This window comes from Erpetoichthys calabaricus, chromosome 4 (genome assembly GCF_900747795.2).
Source record: "Erpetoichthys calabaricus chromosome 4, fErpCal1.3, whole genome shotgun sequence".
In the NCBI taxonomy this organism is placed as follows: domain Eukaryota; kingdom Metazoa; phylum Chordata; class Cladistia; order Polypteriformes; family Polypteridae; genus Erpetoichthys; species Erpetoichthys calabaricus.
The window spans coordinates 225,493,237-225,521,100 of NC_041397.2; the positions used below are offsets into that span (position 1 = coordinate 225,493,237).

Genomic DNA, 27,864 nt, shown 5'->3' on the forward strand with positions numbered 1-27,864 from the left:
TCTGCTGGTGTTGGTCCATTGTGTTTTCTAAGTTCCAAGGTCAACGCAGCCGTCTACCAGGAAGTTTTAGAGCACTTCATACTTCCTGCTGCTGATGAACTTTATGGAGATGCAGATTTCATTTTCCAACAGGACCTGGCACCTACACACAGTGCCAAAACTACCAGTACCTGGTTTAAGGACCATGGTATCCCTGTTCTTGATTGGCCCGCAAACTCGCCTGACCTTAACCCCATAGAAAATCTATGGGGTATTGTGAAGAGGAAGATGCAATATGCCAGACCCAACAATTCAGAAGAGCTGAAGGCCACTATCAGAGCAACATGGGCTCTCATAATACCTGAGCAGTGCCACAGACTGATCGACTCCATGCCACGCCGCATTGCTGCAGTAACCCAGGCCAAAGGAGCCCCAACTAAATATTGAGTGCTGTACGTGCTCATACTTTTCATGTTCATACCTTTCAGTTGGCCAACATTTCTAAAAATCCTTTTTTTGCATTGGTCTTAATTGATATTCTAATTTTCCGAGATACTGAATTTGGGACTTTCATTAGTTGTCAGTTATAATCATCAACATTAAAAGAAATAAACATTTGAAATACATCAGTCTGTGTGTAATGAATGAATCTAATATACAATTTTCACTTTTTGAATGGAATTACTGAAATAAATCAACTTTGTCATGATATTCTAATTTTATGACCAGCACCTGTATGCATACTTGATCTCTTTTAAACAATTTTTTCTGAGTGTTAATTCTCATCATTATCCTTTTGATACTGTTTGTAGGTGCTGGTCATCCTTCTGCTACTAACTTGTAATTAGAGGGCCATACACAAAGAATTAACACCCTAATAATTTGCATCTTTTATTTCACTGTAGTTTATTTAGCCAGACATCTTTTGCTGCCTTAAAACTTGCTATTACTGTTACCTGCTATTAAACTATTAAAATAACAAAAATCATGTTTCTCTGTGTAAGTGTTTGCTTGTAGTAGCCACCATTATTGCTTTTTTATGTCAATCCTCTGAAATACTGTTTATCAGCAATGAAGATAAATTTGTTCACACCACAAAAGATGTTTGTTTTCCTTGTGTGGGTTATCATTTTCATACACAGCACTGGTGTTAGTTGAAGTTTTGAACATGACTATAATTGTAAACAGTGTTTTGCTTACAAACATTTTATGTTTTTGTTTTATATTTTACAACTCATTCCACTTATATTTTCCAAAAATCAAAGAATTTTTAAACATTTTTAAATCAGGAACTTTTATTATGAAAATGATGACATGGAGATTAATTACTCTTTGGCAGGTCTTCCCATAATCTGTGATGATGTGATAGATGAATGTATGAAAATTGGGTATCTGAAAAGTAAACCAGATCAGCTTACAATAAATCAATATGAACCTGGCCAAGGTAAGATTACTTTTTTAAATGCGTTTTTATTTTTTATTTATTTTTTTTAAAGAAGGGGGCAGCTTTTATAATCAATTATGCCAACCTAACATGCAGGATGCTTTAGTATGGTTTTTAATAAGTCACTGCTTAAAAAACACACACACACACACACACACACTGTATTTGACATTGGATAATTTATATATCTGTACTGGTGTCCATATCTAATTTGTTTTTAAAAATGTGGAGATTAGCTTAGAAACTGTATTTAAAAATTTATTTCCAGTTCCCTTTGGTTTAAGGTTAGTTTTTATTTAATCATGCATAGTCTTTTCTATAATGACTGCCTTGTAGATGAATTTACCTGAAATGTAAATCTATATATATAAAATTATTTTCGCATTTGAAACGGAAATTACGTATGACCACGTGATATGGAAATTATGTATGAAATGGAAATTACGTATGACCACACGATATGGAAATTACCTATGACCACAGAACATATTATAATACAGGAACTAATCACTTCGTTTGTGGACACCATTTTTATATCGTCTTTACAAATTGTTATTATTTGTGTGCGCCCCGCGTCGCCCTCTCCTGTCTGGACTACAGCGCTGAGCCGTCCGCCGCCAGGCGCATTCTGACAGAGAAGTTTTATTTATTCGTCCACGTGACTGTCGCTGAAACTGCCACATTGTAACTTTTTTTTAGTTGGCAGTACTTGATAGTAGAAGAGATGAGGAAAACAGCTTTGTGTCATTCTACTTTTTAACTGCGCCAAGCTGTAAACAATGTGAAGACGAGACCTCCTTCAGCTGTGAGGGGTCGTGAGAACAAAGTGGACACTGGGAGGCGCGGAATGTCGGGCTGCTCTGCCGAGACGAGAGCTTCGCAGTTTCGGGCAGCGTCCTCTCTTCTCGCACTGTTTGTGACACTTCAAGTCCCCCATCGGCTCCTGGGAGAATGGAAATCTTTGTGAATGAGTGTAATCGTCGCCATCGAAGCAGGACTCTGTTTGTAAATTGCCCTGCACAACTACTTACTGTCCCTTAAGGTAAGTTCAGGTCAGTAAAACCCCACAACATTCAAGGTTGCTTTTGTGATTAATTATTTTAACAAGTAAATCACAGACATGTAGTGCAAGGTTGTCAGGCAAAAATTTGGACAATCACATAGAAAATGTAATTTCTATACCACAGCGGTCATGTAGCGCCTGTCACAAGGGATCTACTACTTACCTGTTGTGTTATAGCGCCTTTAAAATGTAGTTTACCCGAAACCACTCCAGTAGAGCTCAATGTATCTTTACTTCTTAAATGTTAATGTTTTACTGTTTAATAACTTATGGACTACATTTTATTTTTTTCCCTTGCACTCAGTGAGCGAAGCCATGGGGTAATCAACTAGTTTCATATGCAATTTAATTCCATTTAATATATAATAAACTGACATCATCTTATTGTTGTGTCATAAATTATATGTTCACTAAACATAAAATAGCTTAAAACAAAAAATACATAATTTCTTCAGTTGTCAGTCTCCTTGGAATATTATTGAAGTGGTACTTCAAAGCATCCTAAAGATTCGTTCTTGGACTATAAAAGTATCTGCAGAACATTTTTGTAAATTGCAGTATGGCCAGAATATGACCTACTAGATGGGAGAAGTGCCAAAGAAATTATTGATCAAGTGTCACTGGCTAAACATGCGATTCCTTCAATCTAGAGGCATTATATCCAAGAATATTTGTTAGGTAGCATTATCTTGTTTCTTAGGTAGAAGAATATTCGGAGAAAATTCAAAGTGTTGTTAATTTCTGGGCCATGACAAGGTGTTTGTGTACATGACTATGGCTTGCAGGACAAAGTTTGAAATGGTAGGTAAGCAGGCAAGAGGAGCGATCCATTCGCCTCTCGTTTCACATTCCATTTCTTATTATACATTTTTATTGTGTTAATGCTTATTTTGTGTGTTTTACTATTTTAGAACTAATCTTTTTGGTGATTTCACATTTTTCCTAAATATATTGTAACAACCCAGTGGTAGGAGAGACTTCTACAAAGACACCAGCAGTTTTTAGCAATTGTTTAAGGAGTACTTTCATATCCACCATTGTGTAGTTAGATATGGGGTTAATTTGCAGACACAGATTAAACTTAACCTTAGACTAAAGCCAATATCGCATTACTTGACATTTCCGGCAATTTTCAGTTGTCAGAGGCAGTTGGCCGCACACTTTTGTAATGCCATTTGTGTAATGTGATGTATCCAGCAACTCACTCCAACTAGCCCATGACTTATTTTGTCTTTAGTCATAGGGACAGGCTCTGTGTACATGAGAGCTGACAACCACTTAATGCTCATATGGAAGTACAGTGCATAGAATGTAGCAATGAGGAATAAGAAACATGCTTGTTTTGAACCTTGCAAACAGAAAAAAGGCTTGTCTTTCTGATGTGTTGTGTTTTACATACTAAAACAGAATGGAAAAAGAAGAAAAGAGCAGAGGCTGCAGCTGAACTTGCTGTACCTGTAAAGCTGTTAGCACATTGTTGGCTGACACCAAAAATGTATGAGCACAACTGTACTAGAAAGTTGGCACTCAGTCAGTAAATATGGTGATTTTCAGTCATTTAAACTGAAATGGTCCAGTGACAAGATCAGTGACTACAATCATCAAATCTGACATACCCCACGACTAGAAGTTGCATAATGTGACACTGATTTAATCACTTTTAGTCTGGACTTGACCTTTCTATGTTGCAATTTAAAACAGTCTAAGATTATCCCTAATTTTGAATTTAACAAATCTATTTTTTTTGTGTACAGTTAACACTAAATAATGAAGGCAGGTTACTCTTTATTTAAGTGGATGTTCATGCAGGTTTACCTTAACAGTGAATTACCTGGAATATTTAAATGAACCTGAATGATTAGCACCAAGATCAGACAGAAGGTTGGTTAAAGGCAGAGGTAACCCACTCAATGATTTTAATTAAATCAGTTTTTGTAAATGTTTCTGTATGTACAAAAAAATCCAGCTGACATTATTAATTTGCCTGAACCAAGGCTTTCATCTGACTTTGTTAGAGGCTGGCCTATCCCCCCTTTCTTACAAGTATTGATAGCCTTGAAATTTTTGTCATCTGGAACCTTTCATTGTGAAACAGGAGATACTCTATAAAGAATGATCTGCAAACTTTGCAATGTTACATATAAAATGAAAGGCAATTATATCATGTATCCAGTGCTGCTACCAAGGCCAGCTACAAGGTAGAGTTTTATGAAAATGGGAACTTCCATACAGTGATTGGCAGTATTGATAGATTTCTCATAAAGTATCCCTCAATAACAGATACTTTTGAGTTCCAGTAAATCTCTCTCACTAAGGAATTTTACATTGTTGCCTGTCAGCTCATGACTCAAGTATTCACTTAGTGACATTTGGTATACAAAAAAACATATTCTTCACGCCCTATCTTCATCCAGTTAGACCTGAACAACAGTTATACAACCGGTTATACTCACACCAGAAGTTTTCATTTTTTAATTCAATAGTACCACTAGTTCAATATAGAAATCATATTAGTAATTCTGTATATATTGTTTATGTCTTATTTATGTCACAGAAAGACATTTATTCCCATCATGTAGTGTTACAGATCTTATTCCAGTTCCACACAATATTTATGTTCTTAGTGACACACACTGGCTTTTCAAAGCATCCTCAGATAAGCAACATGTGCATATGGTTAGTTTAATCAGGCTTCAAAAACATAAAGTGATTAGTCCTTAATTTCATTAGGCTGGGATTCCCTAGTCTAGAACTATTTAATTTAAAATTAAGCAATGTTCCAAAATGCATTTTAAAAAAAAATCTGAATTAATTTAAGCAGAATTGCCCTAGTCCTGTGTATATTTATATTCTATCTGCAAAACCATGTCATAATGTTTTTACTTTGTATGTGCATAATATTATTTGTATTAAACTTAACTTGCTACATTCAGTATTTGCATATGAACTCTGTCCAGGTCTGTCTATTATGATTTTGCCTGCTTTAAAACTATGTCATTACACCTACTTAAATTTCATCTCATTTTTCAATCCCTCTTAATGAAGTTCAGGGTCACAGGGAGATGGAACCTATTTCTGCAGTACTGGGTACAAGACCACAGCACACACAGCTATACCCCCTCTCAGAGAAATGCCAAATTGAAATTGTCAGTTAACATAAACTTTATGTCTTTAGGATGTGTGAGGAAAACCAGAGTATGTGTAGACAAAAACAAAAAATTGTCATACGGGCAGTAATTTGGTACGGGATTTGAACACAAGATGCTGGATACATTGTGTAGTGATGCTAATCACTACATTTCCGCGCTACTTCAGCTACAGTGGTACCTGCAAACTTAATTAACTTGTTACTTCCATTTTTATCTACATTATTTATAAAATGTAACCTGAATTAGATGGTCTTGAGCAAACCCCCAAATCCAAATGAAACCCATCCATCCATCCATTTACCAACCCGCTGAATCTGAACACAGGGTCACGGGGGGTCTGCTGGAGCCAATCCCAGCCAACACAGGGCACAAGGGAGGAACCAATCCCGGGCAGGGTGCCAACCCACCACAGGACACACACAAACACACCCACACACCAAGCCCACACTAGGGCCAATTCAGAAATGCCAGTCCACCTAACCTGCATGTCTTTGGACTGTGGGAGGAAACCGGAGCGCCCAGAGGAAACCCACGCAGACACGGGGAGAACATGCAAACTTCATGCAGGGAGGACCTGGGAAGCGAACCCAAGTCTCCAAATGAAACCAATTTATTTAAAAGAAAGGGAGTTATTGAAACAAAACACAACAGACAAAGGAGCAGGTACTTGAAACAACAGCATAAACCAGGGGGGGAAATATTAAATCCATGCATCTGTTAGAGACTAACTGAACAATAGGTTATCCTATATCTCTGGTGGGGTGGCTGACTTACTTGCCTACCTTAAAGGAATAGTCCATCCAATAATTATATATTTTTATATGTTACTTACCCCATGTAGTTTATAGTGATAGGTGAGAAAATTTTGAATCTCATGTTTTCATGCAGAATGGAGAGGAAAATGTTTATGATATAATTTTACAACTGAAAATGATGGCAAAAATGTTCATGGAAAATATAATCCTTCATTAATCCACATGTCAATTATCCAGCTACATACTTAAAGTGTGCAAAACACATATATTTCTTGGCAAAATACTGTTAAATGGATACTTCCAGAATTGTCAGCGCACATCTTAAACAGGAAAATGCATTTCCATAATACTATGTTTTTGAATTGAAGATAAAACTCTTGACCAATGAATGAGGAGGAGAGGCCGATCTTGTTGTGTAAAGCACAATAGGACTGCTTGCATGTTCCCACAGTGTGTGATTTTAACAAACTCTCTAAACCCTCCGGTGATTGTGTTATATCCAGCTCATACTGTAATTGTATTCAACTGATTATTGTGTTAACTATGTAAAAGAACTCCCCTTTTGTAGTATGATAGCTGAATAGGAAAACCAGTGAGTTTCTTTTCAACATTTACAAGATTAAGCCACCTACTGCTGCCAAAACTGAGCAATTTGCTCTTACCAGAAATATGATTTTCTCAAATTTCCCTACAACGTTGTTCAATTGGTATAAAAGCCCTGAAACCTAATATGCATCTACATTTTAGTTTCAGGAACTATTTTGTCCCCCCTTTTGTCCATGCCAGTTTTAAATGAAAATATTAGTGATGGAGAATTTTTGTGTAAACTGAGACATATCAGATAAATGAATATAATTTTGTAAATGTACCATGTCAAAAATCTTTTGCTCTTGCCCCAATAGGAATACCTCCACATATTGACACCCACTCTGCCTTTGAAGATGTTATTATTTCTTTGAGTCTTGGAGCAAAGGTAGGTGTAATTTTTTCATGCTGTGACTGAGTGTGGGTTTTGTAGCGCTTAAAACCCTTCAGCCGGAGCTTCTTATTCATCTGAGCTTCAAATGAAACTTGGGGGTGTGGGATATAATGACTTTTGTGTAATTCATTTGGCAAATATTGCATAAGAGCATAACAATCGAGCAAAAAACAGAGGATTCAGAATAGTACACAACATTCCTTTGGTTCCAGACAACAGCCTGTAAGTTTAATCTTCTTAGTTGTATACCTATACCCTGGTTCTTCTGACTTGGTTGTCACAAGAAAGTACTTCTAATAGTGTCTAGCAAGATAGAGGAATTTTCTGGAGGAAACAAATCCTCTTCTCTGGTTTAAGAACATCTTAGTTTATGTTTTTAATAAACTGTCTTTTAAAAGTTTTAGCTCTTGTGTTTGAAAGTTGGAGACTTTTTTCTGCTCCTCTTTCTATTATGTTATTATAAGCATTTGTTAGCATCGTCTGCCTTAGATGAGCTTTTGCTAGTTGATAACTGTACAGTGTTTTCTTTGATTTCCATTTCAGTTAGCTCAAAATATTGAAATTAAATGCCAGCTTGTTTTTTTTTTGTTTTAGCTATCATGACAGAAATATTTTGATTGAACCCTTTTTGAGTTTGCATTTAGATTATGCTGGTGAATTTTCCCAGTACTAATGTTTTTATTTTTAAAAGCAGTTTATCACTTGAAAATCAGTTTAATTGTTGTTGCATTGTAGTAAAATAATATTTTTGTGTGTCATCCTAAAAGCAGTAGTTGGTTGGGGTTGGCCACATTGATTGGGACTCCAGGAGACTTTTTTAACTTGATTAATTTTTAATTTTGTATTATAAGCATTTACAATTTTAGCCTCTTTTCAGTGTTTCTCTTAAAGTGGCTGCCATTATCCTCAAGTACAGGGTTTCCTTATTATAACTTTTTAGAAACATATAAATATAATTTTTTGCTAAGTTATAATTTTTAATCAGACCAATTAGAAATACTGTCAAAATATTTCATTTAAATGCTAACAGACCTGAGTGATGAATGCATTGAGTATGTATTGGTTTCAAGGAGTTTAAAAATATTTTAAATACATAAGGCAGACCTGTTGCCATCACCTCCTACAAGAATGTTAGTGATACAGATGTCACCAGATCTGACTGAATTATTAGTATTTTATCAGCTGGACTCAAAACAATCAATTTTAGACTATAACTTAAATTCGGTACCGCATTAATTTCCAATATACTTTGCAGAGCTCTTGACAGTCTTTGGTTCAGATGTTAAATACCTGTGCGATAAGCTCAAAAACTTGCACCAGGATCCTCTTGAAATGAGTTACCTTTAGTTGATATGTTTGAGCAGTACACAAACAAATTTTTTTTCTTGTTGGCGATAAAAAACAAATAATGTTGATATCTATTGTGTGTAGTAATACAATATGATATTTTTTAGTTTTTGGAAGAATATGATTTTGTTGAATGTTTCCCATTTTCAGTGTTTGTGTCACAATACTATACAGCATATATTTTGTTTTATTTTACTTTATCTGCCAGTAAGTATACTGTCTATTCCACTTGTTTCCTGTATTAGGACATATCACGGCTCTTATGTCAGTGCAGTGTCTGTTTGGAGATTGCATGTTCTCCCACATTCCAAAACATGCATTCCAGGGTAATTGATGATGCTATAGTGGCCCGTTCTGAATTAGTGTGGATATTTATGATTCAGTATGTTCTGCAGTTATCTAGTGCTCCATGTTTGATTGCTTATGGCAAAGTCTTCAGCCACCTGAGACCCAATGGTTGAATGAAACTAGCTCAGGCAGTGGATTAATAGATAGACAAAAAAATTCAGTTCTGCCAATTACATCCATCCTTTTCTTTGACCACCCTTGGGATTATCCTTCACTGCAGCCTGAATTTCACATCTTCGCAAAATTACTGGAGTCCTATTGTTCCTGTTCATCTCAAGTGGCGATTATTTTGGTTTGTCTTCATTAATTATCAGCTAGATTAGTACAATTTTCATTTTATTAGCATTTTTATAATAAGGTATTATTAGACTGATGCTAAAGTCCTTATTTAGAATTAATGCATTGGTCGTAATATCCTGCTCCTTGTATATAAAGCTAAATATGTGTTTAAGTGTGGTTATATCTGGTATGCAAATCCACACAGTTGAACCTGCTCCCTGAAAATTTCACAAATATTTCTCATTTGTTCCAAAATGTAGTTGGTACCTCTGCTGGTTGTCTATAAATACATAGTTTAGTAATATGGTGCCAAAGAAGTACTAGCATTGCTCTTAGCCACCCTTCCTCAACACCAGAAAAAGCTGTCAAAATGCACAAAGCAAACATTAAATGCCAGACTGCTTTTGAACTCAACTAGAGGAAGATGAGAAAAGATTTTGTGCAAGCACAAAAAGGGAACTCTTACAGCACTCAGTATTCATAGGAATTCTCACATTCAAGTACTAATTAAGCCCTCCATTGGCTAACTTCTAAAAGTATGATGAGACTGATGATACTTTAGTTGGAATGACTGTAAGCAAGAGTTGTTATTTGTCCCTCTTTAGAACTATATTATTGAGACTACAAACAGACAGACAAATGACGGCAACAAATAAAAAAAACAAATCATGTTATAATTTAATGAAGGAAAATCGAATAATATTTAGCAACACTATAAATGAATTATGCAAATCTAATAATTTTAAAAAAGCCAACTGCAATTTTTTTTTTTTAGCAGCTGTGCTAAAGTTTGAAAAGTGCCATCTGTTGGAATTAAAAATACAGTGCATTTTACTGGTACATACATTACAGTATACGAGGGGAAGTCAAAAAGTAAAGGGATTTTTTTAATTACTCTTTTCAGAGTTTGGTAACACTGCTCGTATCCAGCGCTGAATGAGTGTAGTCGCCAACACTTCTATACAACGTGTAACTCTTATTCCCGCGTTATTCATTGGAGTGTAGCAGACCGTTAAACATGACAGCTCCATTGTCGATCTGCACCAAGGAGGAAATGAGGGCAGTGATTCGCTTTTTTGTTTGCGGAAGGTGTTAAACCTGCGGATATTATTCGTTGAATGCAAGCACAGTATGGTGACATCTGTTTATTGTGAAGCAAGATCTACGAATGGAGAATGGATACAGTCCAGACCTGGCTCCAAGCGATTTTCATATGTTTGGACCATTAAAGGAAGCGCTAAGGGGAAGAAGATTTGCAAGTGATGAAGAAGTCATTGATGCGGTGCAAAATTGGTTGCAGATGCAACCGAAAAACTTTTTTTCCGACGGAATCAAAAAACTTGTGAAACGTTGGGAAAAGTGCATTGAAGTCCAGGGAGGTTATGTAGAAAAATAAGGTATGTTTCACATTTCTATCATTAGAATAAATGCCCCTTTTCTCAAATGTCCCTTTACTTTTTGACTTCCCCTTGTACATTGCAGTAGAACATTTAGACAAGAACAGGTAATTTAGGGCAGCAAACTTGCCAGTCAACTTAATTCTTTCAAAATTACATCAAGTCTATTCTTAAAATTCACTAAAGTCCTACAGTCAACCACTTTACTTGGTAACTTATTTCATGTACCTGTGGTTCTCTATGTGAAGAAAAACTTCCTAATGCTGTGCAATATTTACCCTTAACAAGTTTCCAACTGCGTCTCTGTGTCCTTGTTGAACTCATTTTAAAATAACAGTCTCAATCCACTGTACTAAATTCTTTCATAATTTTACACATTTCAATCATATCACTTCTTAATCTCCTTTTTCTTAAACTGAAAAGGCTCGACTCTTTTAATTTTTCCTTGTAACCCTTCCCCTGTAGTTCTGTAATCGGCCAATTTCTAGGAGCTTCTGTGTCATTTTTGTAGAATGGACACCAAAACTGTACTCAGTACTCCAGATGAGGCCTCACCAGTGTGCTGTAAAGCCTTAGCATAACTCCTGAGGGACACTAATCTTAACTTCACCCATTTCTGATAGGGTTCCTTACTCCATAATCTTCTGCTTCTTGTGTTTTAGTTAGTTTTGCACAGTTCTACACACTACACTCCGTACTCCAACATTTTTTAATTTGATGGCTAACCTCTCATGTGGCACCAGAAATGCTTTCAGAAAGTCAAGATAACTAATGTCATATGTACCACTTTTATAGTATCTTTTTTTCAATCGCAAAACACAGCTTCGCTTGTCTGAACCCAGGCTGGCTGTTCAGTAAAACTCCTTTTCTTCGTATGTGATGCTCTGTCTTTTCTTTATAATTGCTTCCATTAGTTTATCTGTGATGCATGTTAAGCTTACTGGCCTATAGTTACTTGGATCTTCCCAGTCATCCTTTTTATATAACAGGATGATACTTGCATTTTCCAGTAGTTCATAATTGTCCCAGTGCAAAGTGATTTCCTAAAAATATGTGTCAAGGGTTTATATATATACTTTTATGTCACTTTTTTGTCACCCTTTAAAACCTACATATACATGTTTGGTATCATTCTTTTCAGAATTAATCGAACTTTAACGTGATGTTAGATGATGATGTTAGATTTTCAGATTCTTATTCTGTTTTTAAGTTATAAACTGAAAAATATCAAGAACTCGCATCTCGTGAGACGGGACTTTTTGCCAAAAGATTTAACCACGCCCAGGGCTGGAAATGAAACACAAAGAGTAGGACAGCTGCTGCACAGGCTTTTAAATGTTTAATGCGCCGCACAAGATGCAGATCGCGCGGCAGCAGCAGCAGCAAGCCAGCAGCTGATCGAGCAAAGAGGAGGTAAAAAAAAAAACAACTATTTGTTTCCCATTGTATCACAGTTTAAGAGGGGGTTTGGGAGGAGTGCCCACGTCTCCTTGGGGTGCGTTCAGCCCCCCTCTTCACAACACGAATGGCAGAGATGCGAAGTGGTTCGCGAGTGAAGTGAGCAGGGGGGAACCCCCTAGTATATGTATATTATCATATTATTTATTTGTTTTGGTTTTCTTCTTATTTGTTTTCTGTGCTAAAGTATGCTTGAGTGTAGCAAGCAGACTAGAAAAATGTGTAAATAATGTAGGCTGGCTGTAGGATTTGAGCACTTATGAGATTATACCCAAGTGCACTGTGCCATTGTGATATTCTTTTGAATTAATAAAGTTAATAAAGCTATTGTATTAATTATAACCTGCATGTCTTTTTCTGTACCAACAACTGTAAACCTACATACTTTACCCCTATGTACAGTAATGAGCAAAAGTTTTAGGCAGGTGTGAAAAAATGCTGTAAACTAAGAATGCGTATACAAATAGAAGTGTTTATTTTTATCAGTTAACAATGCAAAGTGAATATACAGAAGAGAAATCTAAATCAGATCAATTTTGGTGTGACCACCCTTTGCATTCAAAACAGCATCAATTCATCTAGGTACACTTGCACACAGTTTTTGAAGGAACTCAGCAGGTAGGTTGTTCCAAACATCTTGGAGAAATAACCACAGATCTTCTGTGGATGTTGGCTGCCTCAAATCACACTCAATGATGTTGAGATCAGGGCTCTGTGCGAGCCACACCATCACTTCCAGGGCTCCTTGTTCTTCTTTACACTGAAGATGGTTCTTAATGACATATTTTTATCAATAGGGAGATGATCTTAGGTTCAAAAGAATACTCCAACCAAAAATATTTTTTCAAATTTGAATTATTTCATGTAGTTTGTGGTGGTGGCCAAGAAAAGTGTTTAATCTCATAAAAGTACGCGACAAAGATTATGATTGAAAGGGACCCAATGGTGACTAAAGCTGGACAATGGCAAACAATGTGAACAATTTCCATGAAGAAACAAAAAATTCTCATGTGACTGGTAACCCACATGTCTGTCATGTATTTGTATGGTCATAATGTGCTAAATAGATACATTTTTTGCTAAAATACTATTAATACTTACTTTTGGGAAACTTGGTGTACAAGATAAACAAGACAGAGGGGGAGAAGTGGATTCTCAAGTCAAAAGCACAGTATGTGGGAAAGCACCTTTCCTGTATCATGTACTTTCTCATTGAAAACATTAGATTAAAAAATTTTTTTGGCCGCCACCACAAATTACAGTATATGGGGTAACAAAAAAAAAACATAATTTTAGGAAGGAATATTCTTTTAACATCCATCTAATGTAAATAGAATAGTAAACTGCATTATACTTCAGAATTGAATTTAATTGCAATACATATATTATAGACCAGTACAAAAAATTATGATGTTATTGCATCATTAGCCAAGTTTTTTGATAATGTATTGTGGTGTTACTGGCTTACCCAACACCTAGTACAATACAACACAATACAATTTATTTTTGTATCACACAAGAAGTACCGTAATGGGGTTTAACAGGCCCTGCCTCTTGACAGCCCCTAGCCTTGACTCTCTAAGAAGACAGGGAAAAACTCCCAAAAAAACCCTTTGGGGAAAAATGGGAGAAACCTTGGGAAAGGCAGATCAAAGAGAGACCCCTTTCCAGGTAGGTGGTAGTAATCATCTGGGATTTTTTTAGAATAGTTTATCATACTTTAGATCTGCTGGGAAGCTGGTACAAGAAACACCTCCACTCCCTACCAATATTATTATTTATATTATTTAGTTTTTATTTTTAGTTTTACTTTTATTTATTGGTGAGGGCTGTTATTAGGAGGAGAAAATACACAAAACTGTCACTCAGGAAAGCACAGATTGTTTCTAGAAAGGTTAGAATTTAGTTTGCCCCATTTCATATTTTACTTGTTAAGGCAGCAAAACAAAACTCTTTCTATTCTATCTGAGCCTGTAAAAATATTTCCTTCCTCTCAATTTCAAAAGGCTAAACCTCATGGGAAATCAAATGTTAGATACTTCATTTTATCCTTCTATATTCTATGTATAAACAATAAAATACATTTTTTCACTTTCATCCTCAATTTCATAGACTTTCATATAGCAGGGAAAAGTAATGTCCTCTGTTCATTCATTTTAAAATAAAGTAAGATGCTGAGTGTATGGTTATCTGGATAAGCTGTACTTTGTTGACTTATTGCCTTTTTAAGATATGTTTAATCTTGGTTTCTATTTGTGAGTCACTATTTTTATGTATTAGGCTGCAAAATGGGCATCATGTCATTCAGTTTATGCTTTTTTAATCAAATTTTTAAATGGAAATGCTTCCAAAGAATACTATTACTGACTGTGTCTCAAGCATTAAACATTTCTGTTATAAGCAGTTTATGCTTTTATATTTGGTTTGCTGCAAACTGTGGCTTCCTGCAGCTCTAAATTTAAATCACCAGGTTTAACAAACATATGAATGGACAGCTGAAAACTGTAAATAAATTTAAATGAAAACCAATTTGAAATATTCTTTATTTCATAAATCCTTATATTATTTTGCTTGTGTCTGTCTGTGCTCAATCTAAACAATGGCTGCCACAACTACTATATCCCTCCACAACAATAGCAAGGAATTCATGTTCCTGGCAGAGTTTTAGTCTTAGGCTTATCTTCAAGTCTTCAGTTCTTCAATGTGACCAGTTATGTCGACTGTGATATTTGACTGTTTATTCGGTGCATACTTTGTTACTGACCGAAACTACATTATGACACTACCATTTTACACCTCATCTTTCCTTCACTTCAACGTAAGCCTCCCAATAAAATGAAAACGAAGTTCACACACAAATGAATATAGAGGTGCAAGGCCCAGTAGGATTTGCAGCACAGTTTTTTTTGTTTTTTTTTTATTGCTAGTAATTTACTATAGAATTGATTTGAACTTTTATATCTAGGCATCCTAAGAATAAACTACATGTTTCCTATTTTCAAATAAAAAATTTCCTTTACCCTCAACAGTCTTGTGCTAGTGAGAAACAAGAGCATGTATCCCCTTCTTGTATGACATTTCCTTAGACATTTCCTCCTTAGTAGCCTGTAGTCACTTCCAAACTTTTTTCCAGGGAAAGTATGTTTTAAGGCTTAATCCAAACAGTTGGAAATCTGAGACAGCAGAATCTGGGCTTTAGGGTGAGTTTAGTAGTTCTTGTATGTCATGTGCTTTCAAATGTGTGTGGTCATCCATTGTTGTGGTGAATGTAGATTTCAGCAACACAATTTTGAGCTCAAACTCTCCTTAAATGCTTATGCAGCCTTTTAAGAGTTTGAATGTACAAATGTGAGTTCATAGTTTGTCCATCCAGCATAATTTCTACCATAATTGCCCTTTCTGCAGCACAAAAACTAGCAAAGAATTTTTCTGCTAAAAGGGTAATATCAAACTATGATGCCATTCCACTGCCTGTCTTTTGGCCTGTAATCCAAAATGATAGACAGACGTTTTTCCCCAGTTGAAATCTGTGACAAAAAGCTTTTATTCTCAGCTTCATAATTGGAGAACAAATAAGTACATGTTTTGCCACACAGTTTTGTTATCAACCATTAGGCTTTATGGAATTAATTTTTCATGCATTTTTGTGCATCTTGAGGCATCATTAATGTTAAGCATACTTGCCTTGGACACCCAAGAGCTTAGTTACTCAGTGTGTCCTTTTTGATCAGTATGTTGAAGCAGTGCCAGAGTGACTGAAGTATACAGCAAAAGAGAGGCAAATTAGTAAGTTCTTCTGTTTCTCAGAAACTGCAATTTGGGAAGCCCAGTGACTGACAGTGATTTTATCAACAGCGTTGTCTCCTGTAAATTCCACAACAGAATACAGACAGCACATCAGAAGAGCTGAAGCACCACAGGCTACCCGTTTAATGTTAGGTGTAAGGTTTGGTTGGTCTTGAAAATAATTATTAAGGTGGAGTTAACATTGTCATGACTCATGTCTGTGTTTGCTTAAAAAAGGTGAGTTCTTCCTGATAATAGAACATTAGAAAAAATTTAAAGGAGAACAGGCCATTCAGCCCAACAAAGCTCACTAGTCTTATCCACTTAGTTCTTCCAATTGCGGAAGAATTCCTGTTCCTGTTGCAGTTTTATATTTTGGAAGAACATGGCAAAGATGGGCGCTGAGTTGGTGTTTTGATTGCATTAAGTATCCTTTGACCATTCGAGGTCTTCCTGTCTGAGGGTGGAAGGAGAATTGAGTAAGCCACTGTGTAACCTCGATCTCATTCCCCATGTCCTGTTTACATTAAAACTTAGGGAAAAACTCACTTTGCTTGTGCATGTGATATTTCTTCTATATTTTTAACCACCTACAAATGTTTTCTGATTACTTCTCTACCACATGAAATTCAAAAACTGCTCATTGTTTAAAATGCACATTGTTATCCATTTGTATTTAGGACAATGATTGTTGTAAGGTATTTGACAGCAAACAAGACATTTAAAATTAACCATAAATAACTTCTAGACATTTCCTTTAATTATGTATTGGAAGTCTTTCTGGAAATTTCTGATTTAGTACTTTATTTGAAAAGTCTAACAGCAAAGAACAGAGAGATAAAATACATTAGGCATTCTAGGACAGGGAATAATGTACAGGTACATACAGATAAGTCTGAAACTTATGACTGCTTGACAAACTATAGTTCCATGTGGAGACTTTTTAGTACTGGTTAGCAAACATAATAATCGTATTAAAAACTGATGTGTTCTTTCATTCTCCTTTCACAATGTTTACTTTGACAGTGTGTGAGAGAATGCTAGTTACTTGGAAAGTTAAGCACCATCTTTGATGGTCTTATGCATGATTGTCAAAATCTGTTAATTACTATACTGTTTATTAAATATTTCCTAATGAAGAATTTAGGGGAAATAAAGGTAATATGCATGAAGAATTATTTAAAATATGTCTGTTTAACTTTCAAGAGAGTAATAGATTCTGCAGTGATTCAGCTGCCTACCTCAGCTGCTTATGAGTCCTTAGTTAATTAAAAATCATTTGTTATTCTGATAGTGATATTTTTAAATCTTCCCTTGGCATTTAGTTTCTTTTGCATTTGAAATTTTTACTAATTCACCATTTAGTGCCAGAAAAAGAGCAATCAAGAGGAATCCTGACTATATTTTGACTCAGTTGAACAACAGGGGAATTAATGAAATATTCACAAAAAAAAATGTTCTGCTGTATGTTGGTTCATTTATTACTTAAGTCACATAGTCACAGAAGGTGTTAATTGTATTGCCAAGATCTCAATTCCATGGTTCACATTGGTTAGGATCCTGTAATAGGAAAATACATGCTAGTCTGCCTTATATTGCCCATATGTTTTTCAGCTGACCTGTCTAAGTCATGTGCAGCAATGAGAATGCTATTGTTTTATACTTAGTAGACTTAGGATGCTTTGGTTCTTCTTGTAATGTAATGTAATCAGTTTCTGGCCCAGAACATTGTCCCATTTCTGACTATTGCCTCATGCTGTTTCAATGTAGGATGCTGTTCATCTTGTATCCAGGGGTTATAGACCAATATGTTTCTGATTTGAACAATTAAATGTTAAATATGTACTAGGTTATTTGAATAACTTGGTATTTAAAGAGTAGCCTGCTTTATGAAACAGAAAAACACTAAATTCAGATGCATGTATACAATATATTTTAATAATGCAGCTTGGTAATGCTTTGAATAAAAGCATTAGCTAAGCAAAAAAAATAATATAACTGCTTTGACTCAAATTATGATGATAAGAATATGACTCAAAATGTTATATTTTTAATGGTGCTAGCCATTATTGAAGCAGTAATTTATTAACTGCTGAGGCTACCCCAAGGATCAGTTTTTGCAGTAAAATTTGATATGTAGAATGGTTTACATTTTTTATTTTAGTTTATTTTTTAAGTTTAAAAGATTAATTGTATCTGTAATTTTTACATGCAATCTTGGTTGCTTTTTATTTTTACTCTTACCATTATTGATTATGATTACCAGGGACATTCTGCCTGCATTCATGGATGCAGCAGAGAACCATAGATATTCTCAATGCTTCTACCCTGCTTCATTAAATTGTGTGTTCAAGAGAGACTATTATTTAAGGAGTGCAGCTACTGCTTTTTGTAGAACTTATATAAGCATGTCCATATTATTTATACATTAATGATTTTATGTTCTTAAAAATGAGGGTACCATTTTGCCATGCATTTGCTACTGTAATTATGTTAAAAATAAACCAAAGAAATGTGTAAAGACCTAGTCTTGTTCATCTAGTACTGTGAAAGGTGCAAGTGATGAGTTTTTTTTTTTCTGTGCTCGTAATATAGATAGAGAGCAGCAGCATGATATAGTGACTGTGTCCTTTTGCAAAAGGATTCAGGTTATGGGAGCATACGTAACTGCACATGAGTAAAGAGAATGTCATATAAACTGATTTGTGTTTTCTATCCAAGAAAATAAAGTTCTGTATTTCAGTGTATGCTTGTTTGTCAAAGCTCTGCACAGTGGTGGCATATTGCTTGTAAATGTACATGCAAGTAAGAATTTCATTGTAATCTGTATATGAAATATTGCTACTGCCGCTGCAGGTTTTTTGCTTGTTGTGTGGGATGCCCTCCTGCTGAAAATATACTAACTGTCCCATTTATTAGTAACTCCTACCCAATACTGACTTTTTCACCCCGTTTCTTTTTTTAACAGCCTGAATTTGTTTGGGTATGGACTCAAGAATTTGTCAGAAATATGGCATAAGAATCATTTGGCATATTTATAGCAGCATGTTCCATAAATCTTGTAAATTAGTTGCTTGTGGATCTTGGCAAATGAATAGGTCATTCTTTCTCATCACTTAGATATGTAATTGGCTTCAAATTGGGTATCTGGGGGACTGGGAAGGCAACTGCATCAAGCTAATTAATTTTCTGTATTCTTGGAGCTTCTCCAGAACTTTTCTTAACCTTATGACATAGAGCTTTCTCCTGCTGGAAAAGCCCATTTGCAGATGGCTATTCTGCTGTCATGAGGGAGTGCAATATCAATTGCTATTCAATTGCAATTAATTATTGCCTCTGCTTGTATAAAGGGAGCCAATAGGTGCCACTAAAACACACCACATGCCATTAAATCATCCCTAACATTCTGCATTGTCGATATCCAGCAGTTGTGAATCAGCAGCAAAGTTCTCCATTGTCTAGTGTTTATGTTCCTTACCTCACTATAACCACATCTTGTTTTTAGTTGACAGGAGTTGAACTCCATTTAATTGTTGGCTGTCATACCCCCATCCTTGATAAGTGCTACTTGCCTTTTTTGGCACTACTGCTGTGCTCAGCTGTCATGCTCTTAATGAGCAGATTATCAGGAAAACTATGCTAATACTGGGTAGAGCCTTGGCAAAATGTTGGAGTCATTCCTTTAAGGTTCTGTGCCATGTCTGCAGATTTTCAGATAGACATGCATTCATTCTCCTGTCCTACTACACCCAAAAGGTGTTCTATTGTATTAAGATTCAGTGACTCTTGCGGGCCACTGAAAAACTCTGAACACATTTTCATGTTCGTGAAACCAGTTTGAAATGACTTTTGCTTTGTGACAATAGTGCATTATCATGGTGGAACTAGCCATTACAAAATGAGTAAATTATGGCTGTGAAGGGATATACAGTACCTGGTCAGCAACAATACTCCAATAAGTTGTGGTATTCAAACAATGATTGATTGGGGTTAATGGGCCCAAAGTGTACCAAGAAATCATGCCCCACATAATTACACCCCCATGACCTGCCTGAACTATTTACACAAGGCAGGTTGGGTGCATGGATTCATGCTGCTGGCACCAAATTCTGACCTTTCAATCAGTTTGCTTCAAGAGAAATTGAGGTTCAACAGACCAGGCTATGGTTTTCCACTCTCCATCTGTCTGGTTTTGGTGAGCCTGTGCTCACTGCAGCCTCAGCTTTCTGTTCTTGTCTGACAGGAGTGGAACCCAACATGTTCTTCTGTTGTTGCAGCCCATCCACCTCAAGGTTCAACATGTTGTGCATTCTGAGATGCTTTTCTGCTCAACACAGCTGTACAGAGTGGTTATCTGCGTTACTGTAGCCTTTCTGCCAGCTCAAAACAGTCTGGCCATTCTCCTCAGACCTATCTCATCAACAAGGTGTTTCAATCTGCAGAACTGCTGCTCACTGGAAGTTTTTTGTTTTTCTGCAACATTCTTAGTAACCTTTAGAGACTGCTGTGAGTGAAAATGCAATAATAACATAAATACTTAGCCTGAGTATTTGCAGCCTGCCAACAATCCTGCCACAGTTAAAATTCCAGAGATCACATTTTTCTGGTGTTTGATATGAACATGAACTGAAACTCCTGACATATATCTGTATGACTTTATGCATTGTGCGGCTGTCAAATGATTGGCTGATTAGATAATTGCATAAATAAGCAGGTGTACAGGTGTTTGTAATAATTTGCTCAGTGAGTGTATGAGTATGTGCTTGTCTATACAAGTCTCACCATTCTCCAGCTTATATTAATAGCCATTTTCCAATCAAAGGACAAATACCAGCTGTATGTTGGTTGTCAGATTCTCAGATCAACTGGCTTGCTGTTCCTGGTATATTCAGGCAGTCATTTCTAATGCTAAGAACCAGCCTTGGCACTTATTCTCCCCTTGAATTCCACGTCCTTGATCTCCTTCTGCCTGCAACTGATTGAGCAGATATTGAAATGGAGAAGACAGATGTTCCAAATAAGAATATCAACTACATAGTTAAGGCTATTCTAGACTGACTGATATGCAAATTGGACATTTACTGCAATATGCAAGTAAAAATACATTAGAATTTGATTTTTATTTATCAACAAGTTATCTATATAGATGGATAGATAGATAGAATCTATATAATATAGATCTCATAGGTGCCCAATTTTTAAAAACAGTTGTCTTGTTCTTGTTTTTTCGATGGATATATTTGGATGTATATTAACACCACCAACCAGTTTTCAAGTATAAAATATTTGTGAGTAATTCATAAAACCAAAATCCATTGAGAGTAACCTAATGCCTCTGAACTTTTACTCAACAAGAGTGCTCAGTCCAGATGGTATCATTCTTTCCTTTGTTGATGTGATGTGTAAAAGCCATAAAATCACTTGATACATGCAAACTAAGCTATAGCGTTTTGGTAGTAAAGTAATTAAAAAAAAGTTTAATTTTAAAATTAATAAAAAAGTAAATTTAAGAATTTGTGAGTTTTGTTTAAATTATTTTTTGTATTCTGCATTTTTGTTAAAGTAAGCATAAAAATCTTTTAGCACATACTTGGTTTCCACAAGTAAGACAGGTTTTCACTCAAAGTATAATAAATAAAGTATAATAAAGCTTACTTTTTATAAGTAAATGAAGGTAAGAAGTAAACAAAAATAGGATTCATTGCAGATATAGTGGGTAGAAAACTGAAGAAAAGCACCATTTCAATTAGCAGTTTAGCTCATTAGTCAGTTTTAAGTTAAACAAATGTTTTGGCAACATCTTAGTACATTGGTTAGTGCTGTTGCTTCACTGGGTTTGAATCCTGAATATTGTCCATGAGGTGTTTGCATGTTTTCCGTTTGTCTGCTTGAAGCTTCTCAGGGTATTTCAGATTTCCTCCTACTCCCCGTTATGTACTGGGTTGATTAGTGATTCCAAATTGGCTGTGTGTTTGTGTGGATGTGTGAATGAATGTTTCTTGCATTCATTGTTTGATGGCTATCTGCCAAGTGTCACCAGCAACCTTTGGATTACAGAGATGCAAAGAAGCCCATCTTATTATGACAAGTTGCAGGCTTCTATATGTGTGAAAGAGCACTCTCCCTGACTCCAGCTCCTACGTATACTGCCGCACAGTTACTGTATGTACTAACCCATTTCCTAAGAAAGTGAATGTGGGTCACTGAACCATTGGTCTCAATCTAAGGTTTTGCTCTTTGGTGGTTACTGGCCAGGTGCTACTTCTGAACTGCAAATGAGTAACCTTTTGGCGATAAAGTCACAAAGAACTGGTTTGCATCACAGACAACAATAGGAGATCTCCCATTTCCTTGGGAATAGGATAGATAATAACCTGCACAGAGCATCTCCCTCTAAGCTCCACACTCCTACAAACTGCCAGACTCTTAATAGTGTATTTCACCTGACCCCACAGAATGAGTCTGGTTCATGGCACCACTTGTCTTCATTTAGGAATTTCCTCTGTGGTAGCATGTGTTCAATGTGCAATGTTGGGCTAAGCTCTCTCCCATCTCCATCCCAATGCAAGCTGTCAGATTGTACAGGTAATTTGATTTCACTGCAAAATCCCAGCCAAAGTATGTTATTTGGAACACCACTTCCTTTATTATGACATTTTTGCTTAATTGATATTGTGAATTAATTCACTTGAATACAATAAAACTAAAACAGTTGCTCAGTATTAATATTTGGTGTTGTTTAAATGGAGGCATTAGGAAAGGGAAGCTGGCATTTTAAAGATTAGTCAATGACAGAATTAGAGCTTTTGTTTCATTTATACAAAGGATCCTTATTTTTTCTTTTTATTAGATACTTCAAAGAAATGTAGTGAACTGCCAAACTTAATCGGAATAATATTGATGAGTGTTGGTTTCCGTTAAAACTTGACACACTGTGTCATGTCTCGCTTCACTTCGTTGCACCACTCTAGAAGTAATTGGCTTAGAGAAGATGGATGTGCAGAACCCTGTTAAGTAATATGACAAGAATATGTGTTCTTTTTCCAAAATTCCTCTGTGTATTGGGAAAAGTGTAAATTTACTAGACCCAAGCTACTTCACATTCTAAACTAATAAATTGACTCTCTTATGCTCACATTGTAAAGAAAACTTTCACTAACTTTGCCATCATTAAATATACAATCTTTCTTTAGAATAAAAACACTTTGCAAGTATGATTTTTTTAGATTCAGTAACTTGTTTTTGTTACTTTCCGTTTTGATAATTTATTGCAGATCTTTGTTTTTCTAAATAAAAATAACAATTCTCTGGTTCAGATAACCTTTTTTCCTCATTGAACTCTAAATAGCATCAAAAAAGATGCTAAAAGAAAAGCACAAAATAAAATTTGGTGAAAGAAGATATGGAAAAAGTGAACAGAAAATTTTAATTTTCAGAGTACAGTAACATTTTTAATATACTGATGATGCAGCAGTAGTGGGTTTTTAAAGTCTGACCCCTCATTCCAGGAATACTGTATCTTAACAGTGAAACGTGTAATGTTATGTATTAATGCTCTGATAATTTAGTCAAGGTAAATAAAAAAAAAAACAAAAAAAAAATATTATAGACTATAGAAGATGTCACACCCTCAGAAATTAAAGGGGAATTACTGTAGTTGTGTGAGTCACATCTTTGAAGCATTTCGAAATCCAAGTAGATGGTCAGTTGAGGTCATATGATTGTGTAATGTACTGAAATTTAAGCAACTGTTATTTTTCTTGAATAAACAGAATGGCTTCATCTCTCTATTATAAAAAAAAAATCCCGGGAGAGAAAGACGGGAGACGAGACGTGATCTTCATGTTAAGATCACGGAAGACACTTAAAAGACCCGCAAGATAAAAGAGAATGGCCACGGAACATCTCGCGGAGACCTTAAACTTGAGACTTTGTGCCAAGAGACACACCCAGGACCGTCTTGCGATGACGTAGAACATGAGATTCTTGCAAGACACGCCCTACTTACAACCAATATCGAACACGTCTCACTGATCTTATTTAAAAGATTCAGCATATTGGGACTCCAAAGATTCCCAATATTGTTTTTATAGAAGTTCTAAAATAAAAGTGAAACTAATGAAATAGCAACAAGAAAAAAAAATCTTAAAAGTGTGTATGTGGAAAACCAAACACGGAAATATTCAATGAGGTACCCCTGCTTGCTTAAAAAAGTTGTATTTCAATGCAACATAAATCAGAAAGCAGAGTCATCTTGGTTGATCAGGAATCTTTAGGACAACTATATATAGTCCTTGTCCTAACAAAACTTAATCGAAGCTGGTTTGGTGCACTATACTGTAAATCCATTTTTGTAGTATACCATAATGAATTCTGTAAAATGAACAGGAAATTGTACAATATAAGATCATTTCCCCTTCAGCAGATAAGTAATTAAATAATGAAGAAAAGAGAAAAATAAAACTGTAATGGAGTGAAAGGCGCTCAATAAATGTAACTTATTATTATTATTATTATAATAATAAATCTAATACTGTATGTAAAATTCAAAGTTGACAGACTGACTCACTCCCTTCCTTTTCAACAGAAACACTATTTCCTTTTCAGTCAAAAAGCTGAAATTTGTCAGAATTGTATATCTAGGCCAATAGATGCAGTATCTTTTAAGAAAGGACATTTTGATATATCAATATTTAGGGTTAATCCCCACATCCACCCCCCCCCCCCCCCCAACAGAAATACTAAATACTCTAAAATCTCAAAAATACCTTAACGAATTGGGTTGAAACTTGGTGTCAATATAGAAACAAAATTATCCAACACAAGTTTTTTTTATTTTACTTGTCCCTAAATTTTAATATCAATATTTATTAAAATTCTGCTAACTTACATGCTCTGTGCAGCGCTGATGAGGGCTTTATGCAAACAAAAGATGCAGCACTAGCAGCACTTGCCAACTCGGTGGTCGAAGACTGAAAAAGAGGTGGTGTCCTGGACAGGAAAAACCAGACATAATCACATTTGCTGTCTACAGTCATGTATGAAATGGAAAGAGAAAGTCCAGCAAAGCTCAAGGAAGGTGCAAAGCTCAATGGATAGTAAGTGCTATAAAGTTCCAGGGAGGATGCCAGCCACTGTGACTGTGAGTGTTGGTGTCACTTTATTAGAAGCAAAAAGGCAGGGAAAGAGAGTCACTATCTGTTCTTCACAGATCAAAGACAAGGTGGACAGAAAACGTACCTTTAAACTTAGTAGTTCCCACAGGAGCTGCTCAATTGTAATGTACATTGGTACCTATGTAATTTGGAAGGGGACGACCCCCAACCTCACCACCTGAAATGGTTTAAATGTATTGTACATACGCATCTGCTTACTTAGAACAGGGATTCCCCAAATCCCATACCCGAAATCTCCATCCATCCATCCATCCATTGTCTCCCGCTTATCCAAGGTCGGGTCGCGGGGGCAGCAGCTTGAGCAGAGATGCCCAGACTTCCCTCTCCCCGGCCACTTCTTCTAGCTCTTCCGGGAGAATCCCAAGGCGTTCCCAGGCCAGTCGAGAGACATAGTCCCTCCAGCGTGTCCTGGGTCTTCCCCGGGGCCTCCTCCCGGTTGGACGTGCTTGGAACACCTCACCAGGGAGGCGTCCAGGAGGCATCCTGATCAGATGCCCGAGCCACCTCATCTGACTCCTCTCGATGCGGAGGAGCAGCGGCTCTACTCTGAGCCCCTCCCGGATGACTGAGCTTCTCACCCTATCTTTAAGGGAAAGCCCAGACACCCTGCGGAGGAAACTCATTTCAGCCGCTTGTATTCGCGATCTCGTTCTTTCGGTCACTACCCATAGCTCATGACCATAGGTGAGGGTAGGAACATAGATCGACTGGTAAATTGAGAGCTTCGCCTTGCGGCTCAGCTCCTTTTTCACCACGACAGACCGATGCAGAGCCCGCATTACTGCATTACACACTCGGCTGCGAACCGATCCAGAGAGAGCTGAAGATCACGGCCTGATGAAGCAAACAGGACAACATCATCTGCAAAAAGCAGTGACCCAATCCTGAGCCCACCAAACCGGACCCCCTCAACACCCTGGCTGCGCCTAGAAATTCTGCCCATAAAAGTTATGAACAGAATCGGTGACAAAGGGCAGCCCTGGCGGAGTCCAACTCTCACTGGAAACGGGTTCGACTTACTGCTGGCAATGCGGACCAAGCTCTGGCACTGATCGTACAGGGACTGAACAGCCCTTATCAGGGGGGCCGGTACCCCATACTCTCGGAGTACCCCCCACAGGATTCCCCGAGGGACACGGTCGAATGCCTTTTCCAAGTCCACGAAACACATGTAGACTGGTTGGGCAAACTCCCATGCACCCTCCAGGACCCTGCTAAGGGTATAGAGCTGGTCCACTGTTCCGCGACCAGGACGAAAACCACACTGTTCCTCCTGAATCCGAGGCTCGACTATCCGACGGACCCTCCTCTCCAGGACCCCTGAATAGACTTTTCCAGGGAGGCTGAGGAGTGTGATCCCTCTGTAGTTGGAACACACCCTCCGATCCCCCTTCTTAAAGAGGGGGACCACCACCCCGGTCTGCCAATCCAGAGGCACTGTCCCTGATGTCCATGCGATGTTGCAGAGGCGTGTCAGCCAAGACAGTCCTACAACATCCAGAGCCTTGAGGAACTCTGGGCGTATCTCATCCACCCCCGGGGCCCTGCCACCAAGGAGTTTTTTGACCACCTCGGTGACCTCAGTCCAAGAGATGGGGGAGCCCACCTCTGAGTCCCCAGGCTCTGCTTCCTCATTGGAAGGCATGTTAATGGGATTGAGGAGGTCTTCGAAGTATTCCCCCCACCGACCCACAACGTCCCGAGTCGAGGTCAGCAGCGCACCATCCCCACCATATACAGTGTTGACACTGCACTGCTTCCCCTTCCTGAGACGCCGGATGGTGGACCAGAATCTCCTCGAAGCCGTCCGAAAGTCATTCTCCATGGCCTCCCCAAACTCCTCCCACGCCCGAGTTTTTGCCTCAGCAACCACCAAAGCCGCATTCCGCTTGGCCTGCCGGTACCTATCAGCTGCCTCCGGGGTCCCACAGGACAAAAGGGTCCTGTAGGACTCCTTCTTCAGCTTGACGGCATCCTTCACCGCCGGTGTCCACCAGCGGGTTCGGGGATTGCCGCCACGACAGGCACCGACCACCTTACGGCCACAGCTCCGGTCAGCTGCCTCAACAATAGAGGCACGGAACATGGCCCATTCGGACTCAATGTCCCCCACCTCCCTCAGGATGTGGTCGAAGTTCTGCCGGAGGTGGGAGTTGAAGCTACTTCTGACAGGGGGCTCTGCCAGACGTTCCCAGCAGACCCTCACAACACGTTTGGGCCTACCACGCCTGACCGGCATCCTCCCCCACCATCGAAGCCAACTCACCACCAGGTGGTGATCAGTTGACAGCTCCGCCCCTCTCTTCACCCGAGTGTCCAAGACATGTGGCCGCAAGTCCGACGACATGACCACAAAGTCGATCATCGAACTGAGGCCTAGGGTGTCCTGGTGCCAAGTGCACATATGAACACCCCTATGCTTGAACATGGTGTTCGTTATGGACAATCCGTGACGAGCACAGAAGTCCAATAACAAAACACCGCTCGGGTTCAGATCAGGGGGGCCATTCCTCCCAATCACGCCCTTCCAGGTCTCACTGTCATTGCCCACGTGAGCATTGAAGTCTCCCAGCAGAACGAGGGAGTCCCCAGAAGGTATGCCCTCTAGCACCCCCTCCAGGGACTCCAAAAAGGGTGGGTACTCCGAACTGCTGTTCGGTGCATACGCACAAACAACAGTTAGGACCCGTCCCCCCACCCGAAG

The 27,864-nt window shown here is 37.6% G+C and overlaps 1 protein-coding gene across 1 annotated transcript in view; it reads left to right on the forward strand.

The window, feature by feature from the left end:
* Positions 1-27,864, forward strand: part of alkbh8 (alkB homolog 8, tRNA methyltransferase) — a 74,775-nt gene that overhangs the window by 25,020 nt on the left and 21,891 nt on the right. Inside the window, exons 5-6 of the mRNA XM_028800397.2 lie at positions 1,319-1,423; positions 7,293-7,363. Of these exons, the coding sequence (XP_028656230.2) occupies positions 1,319-1,423; positions 7,293-7,363 (176 nt within the window). The remainder of the gene's footprint in view (positions 1-1,318; positions 1,424-7,292; positions 7,364-27,864) is intronic.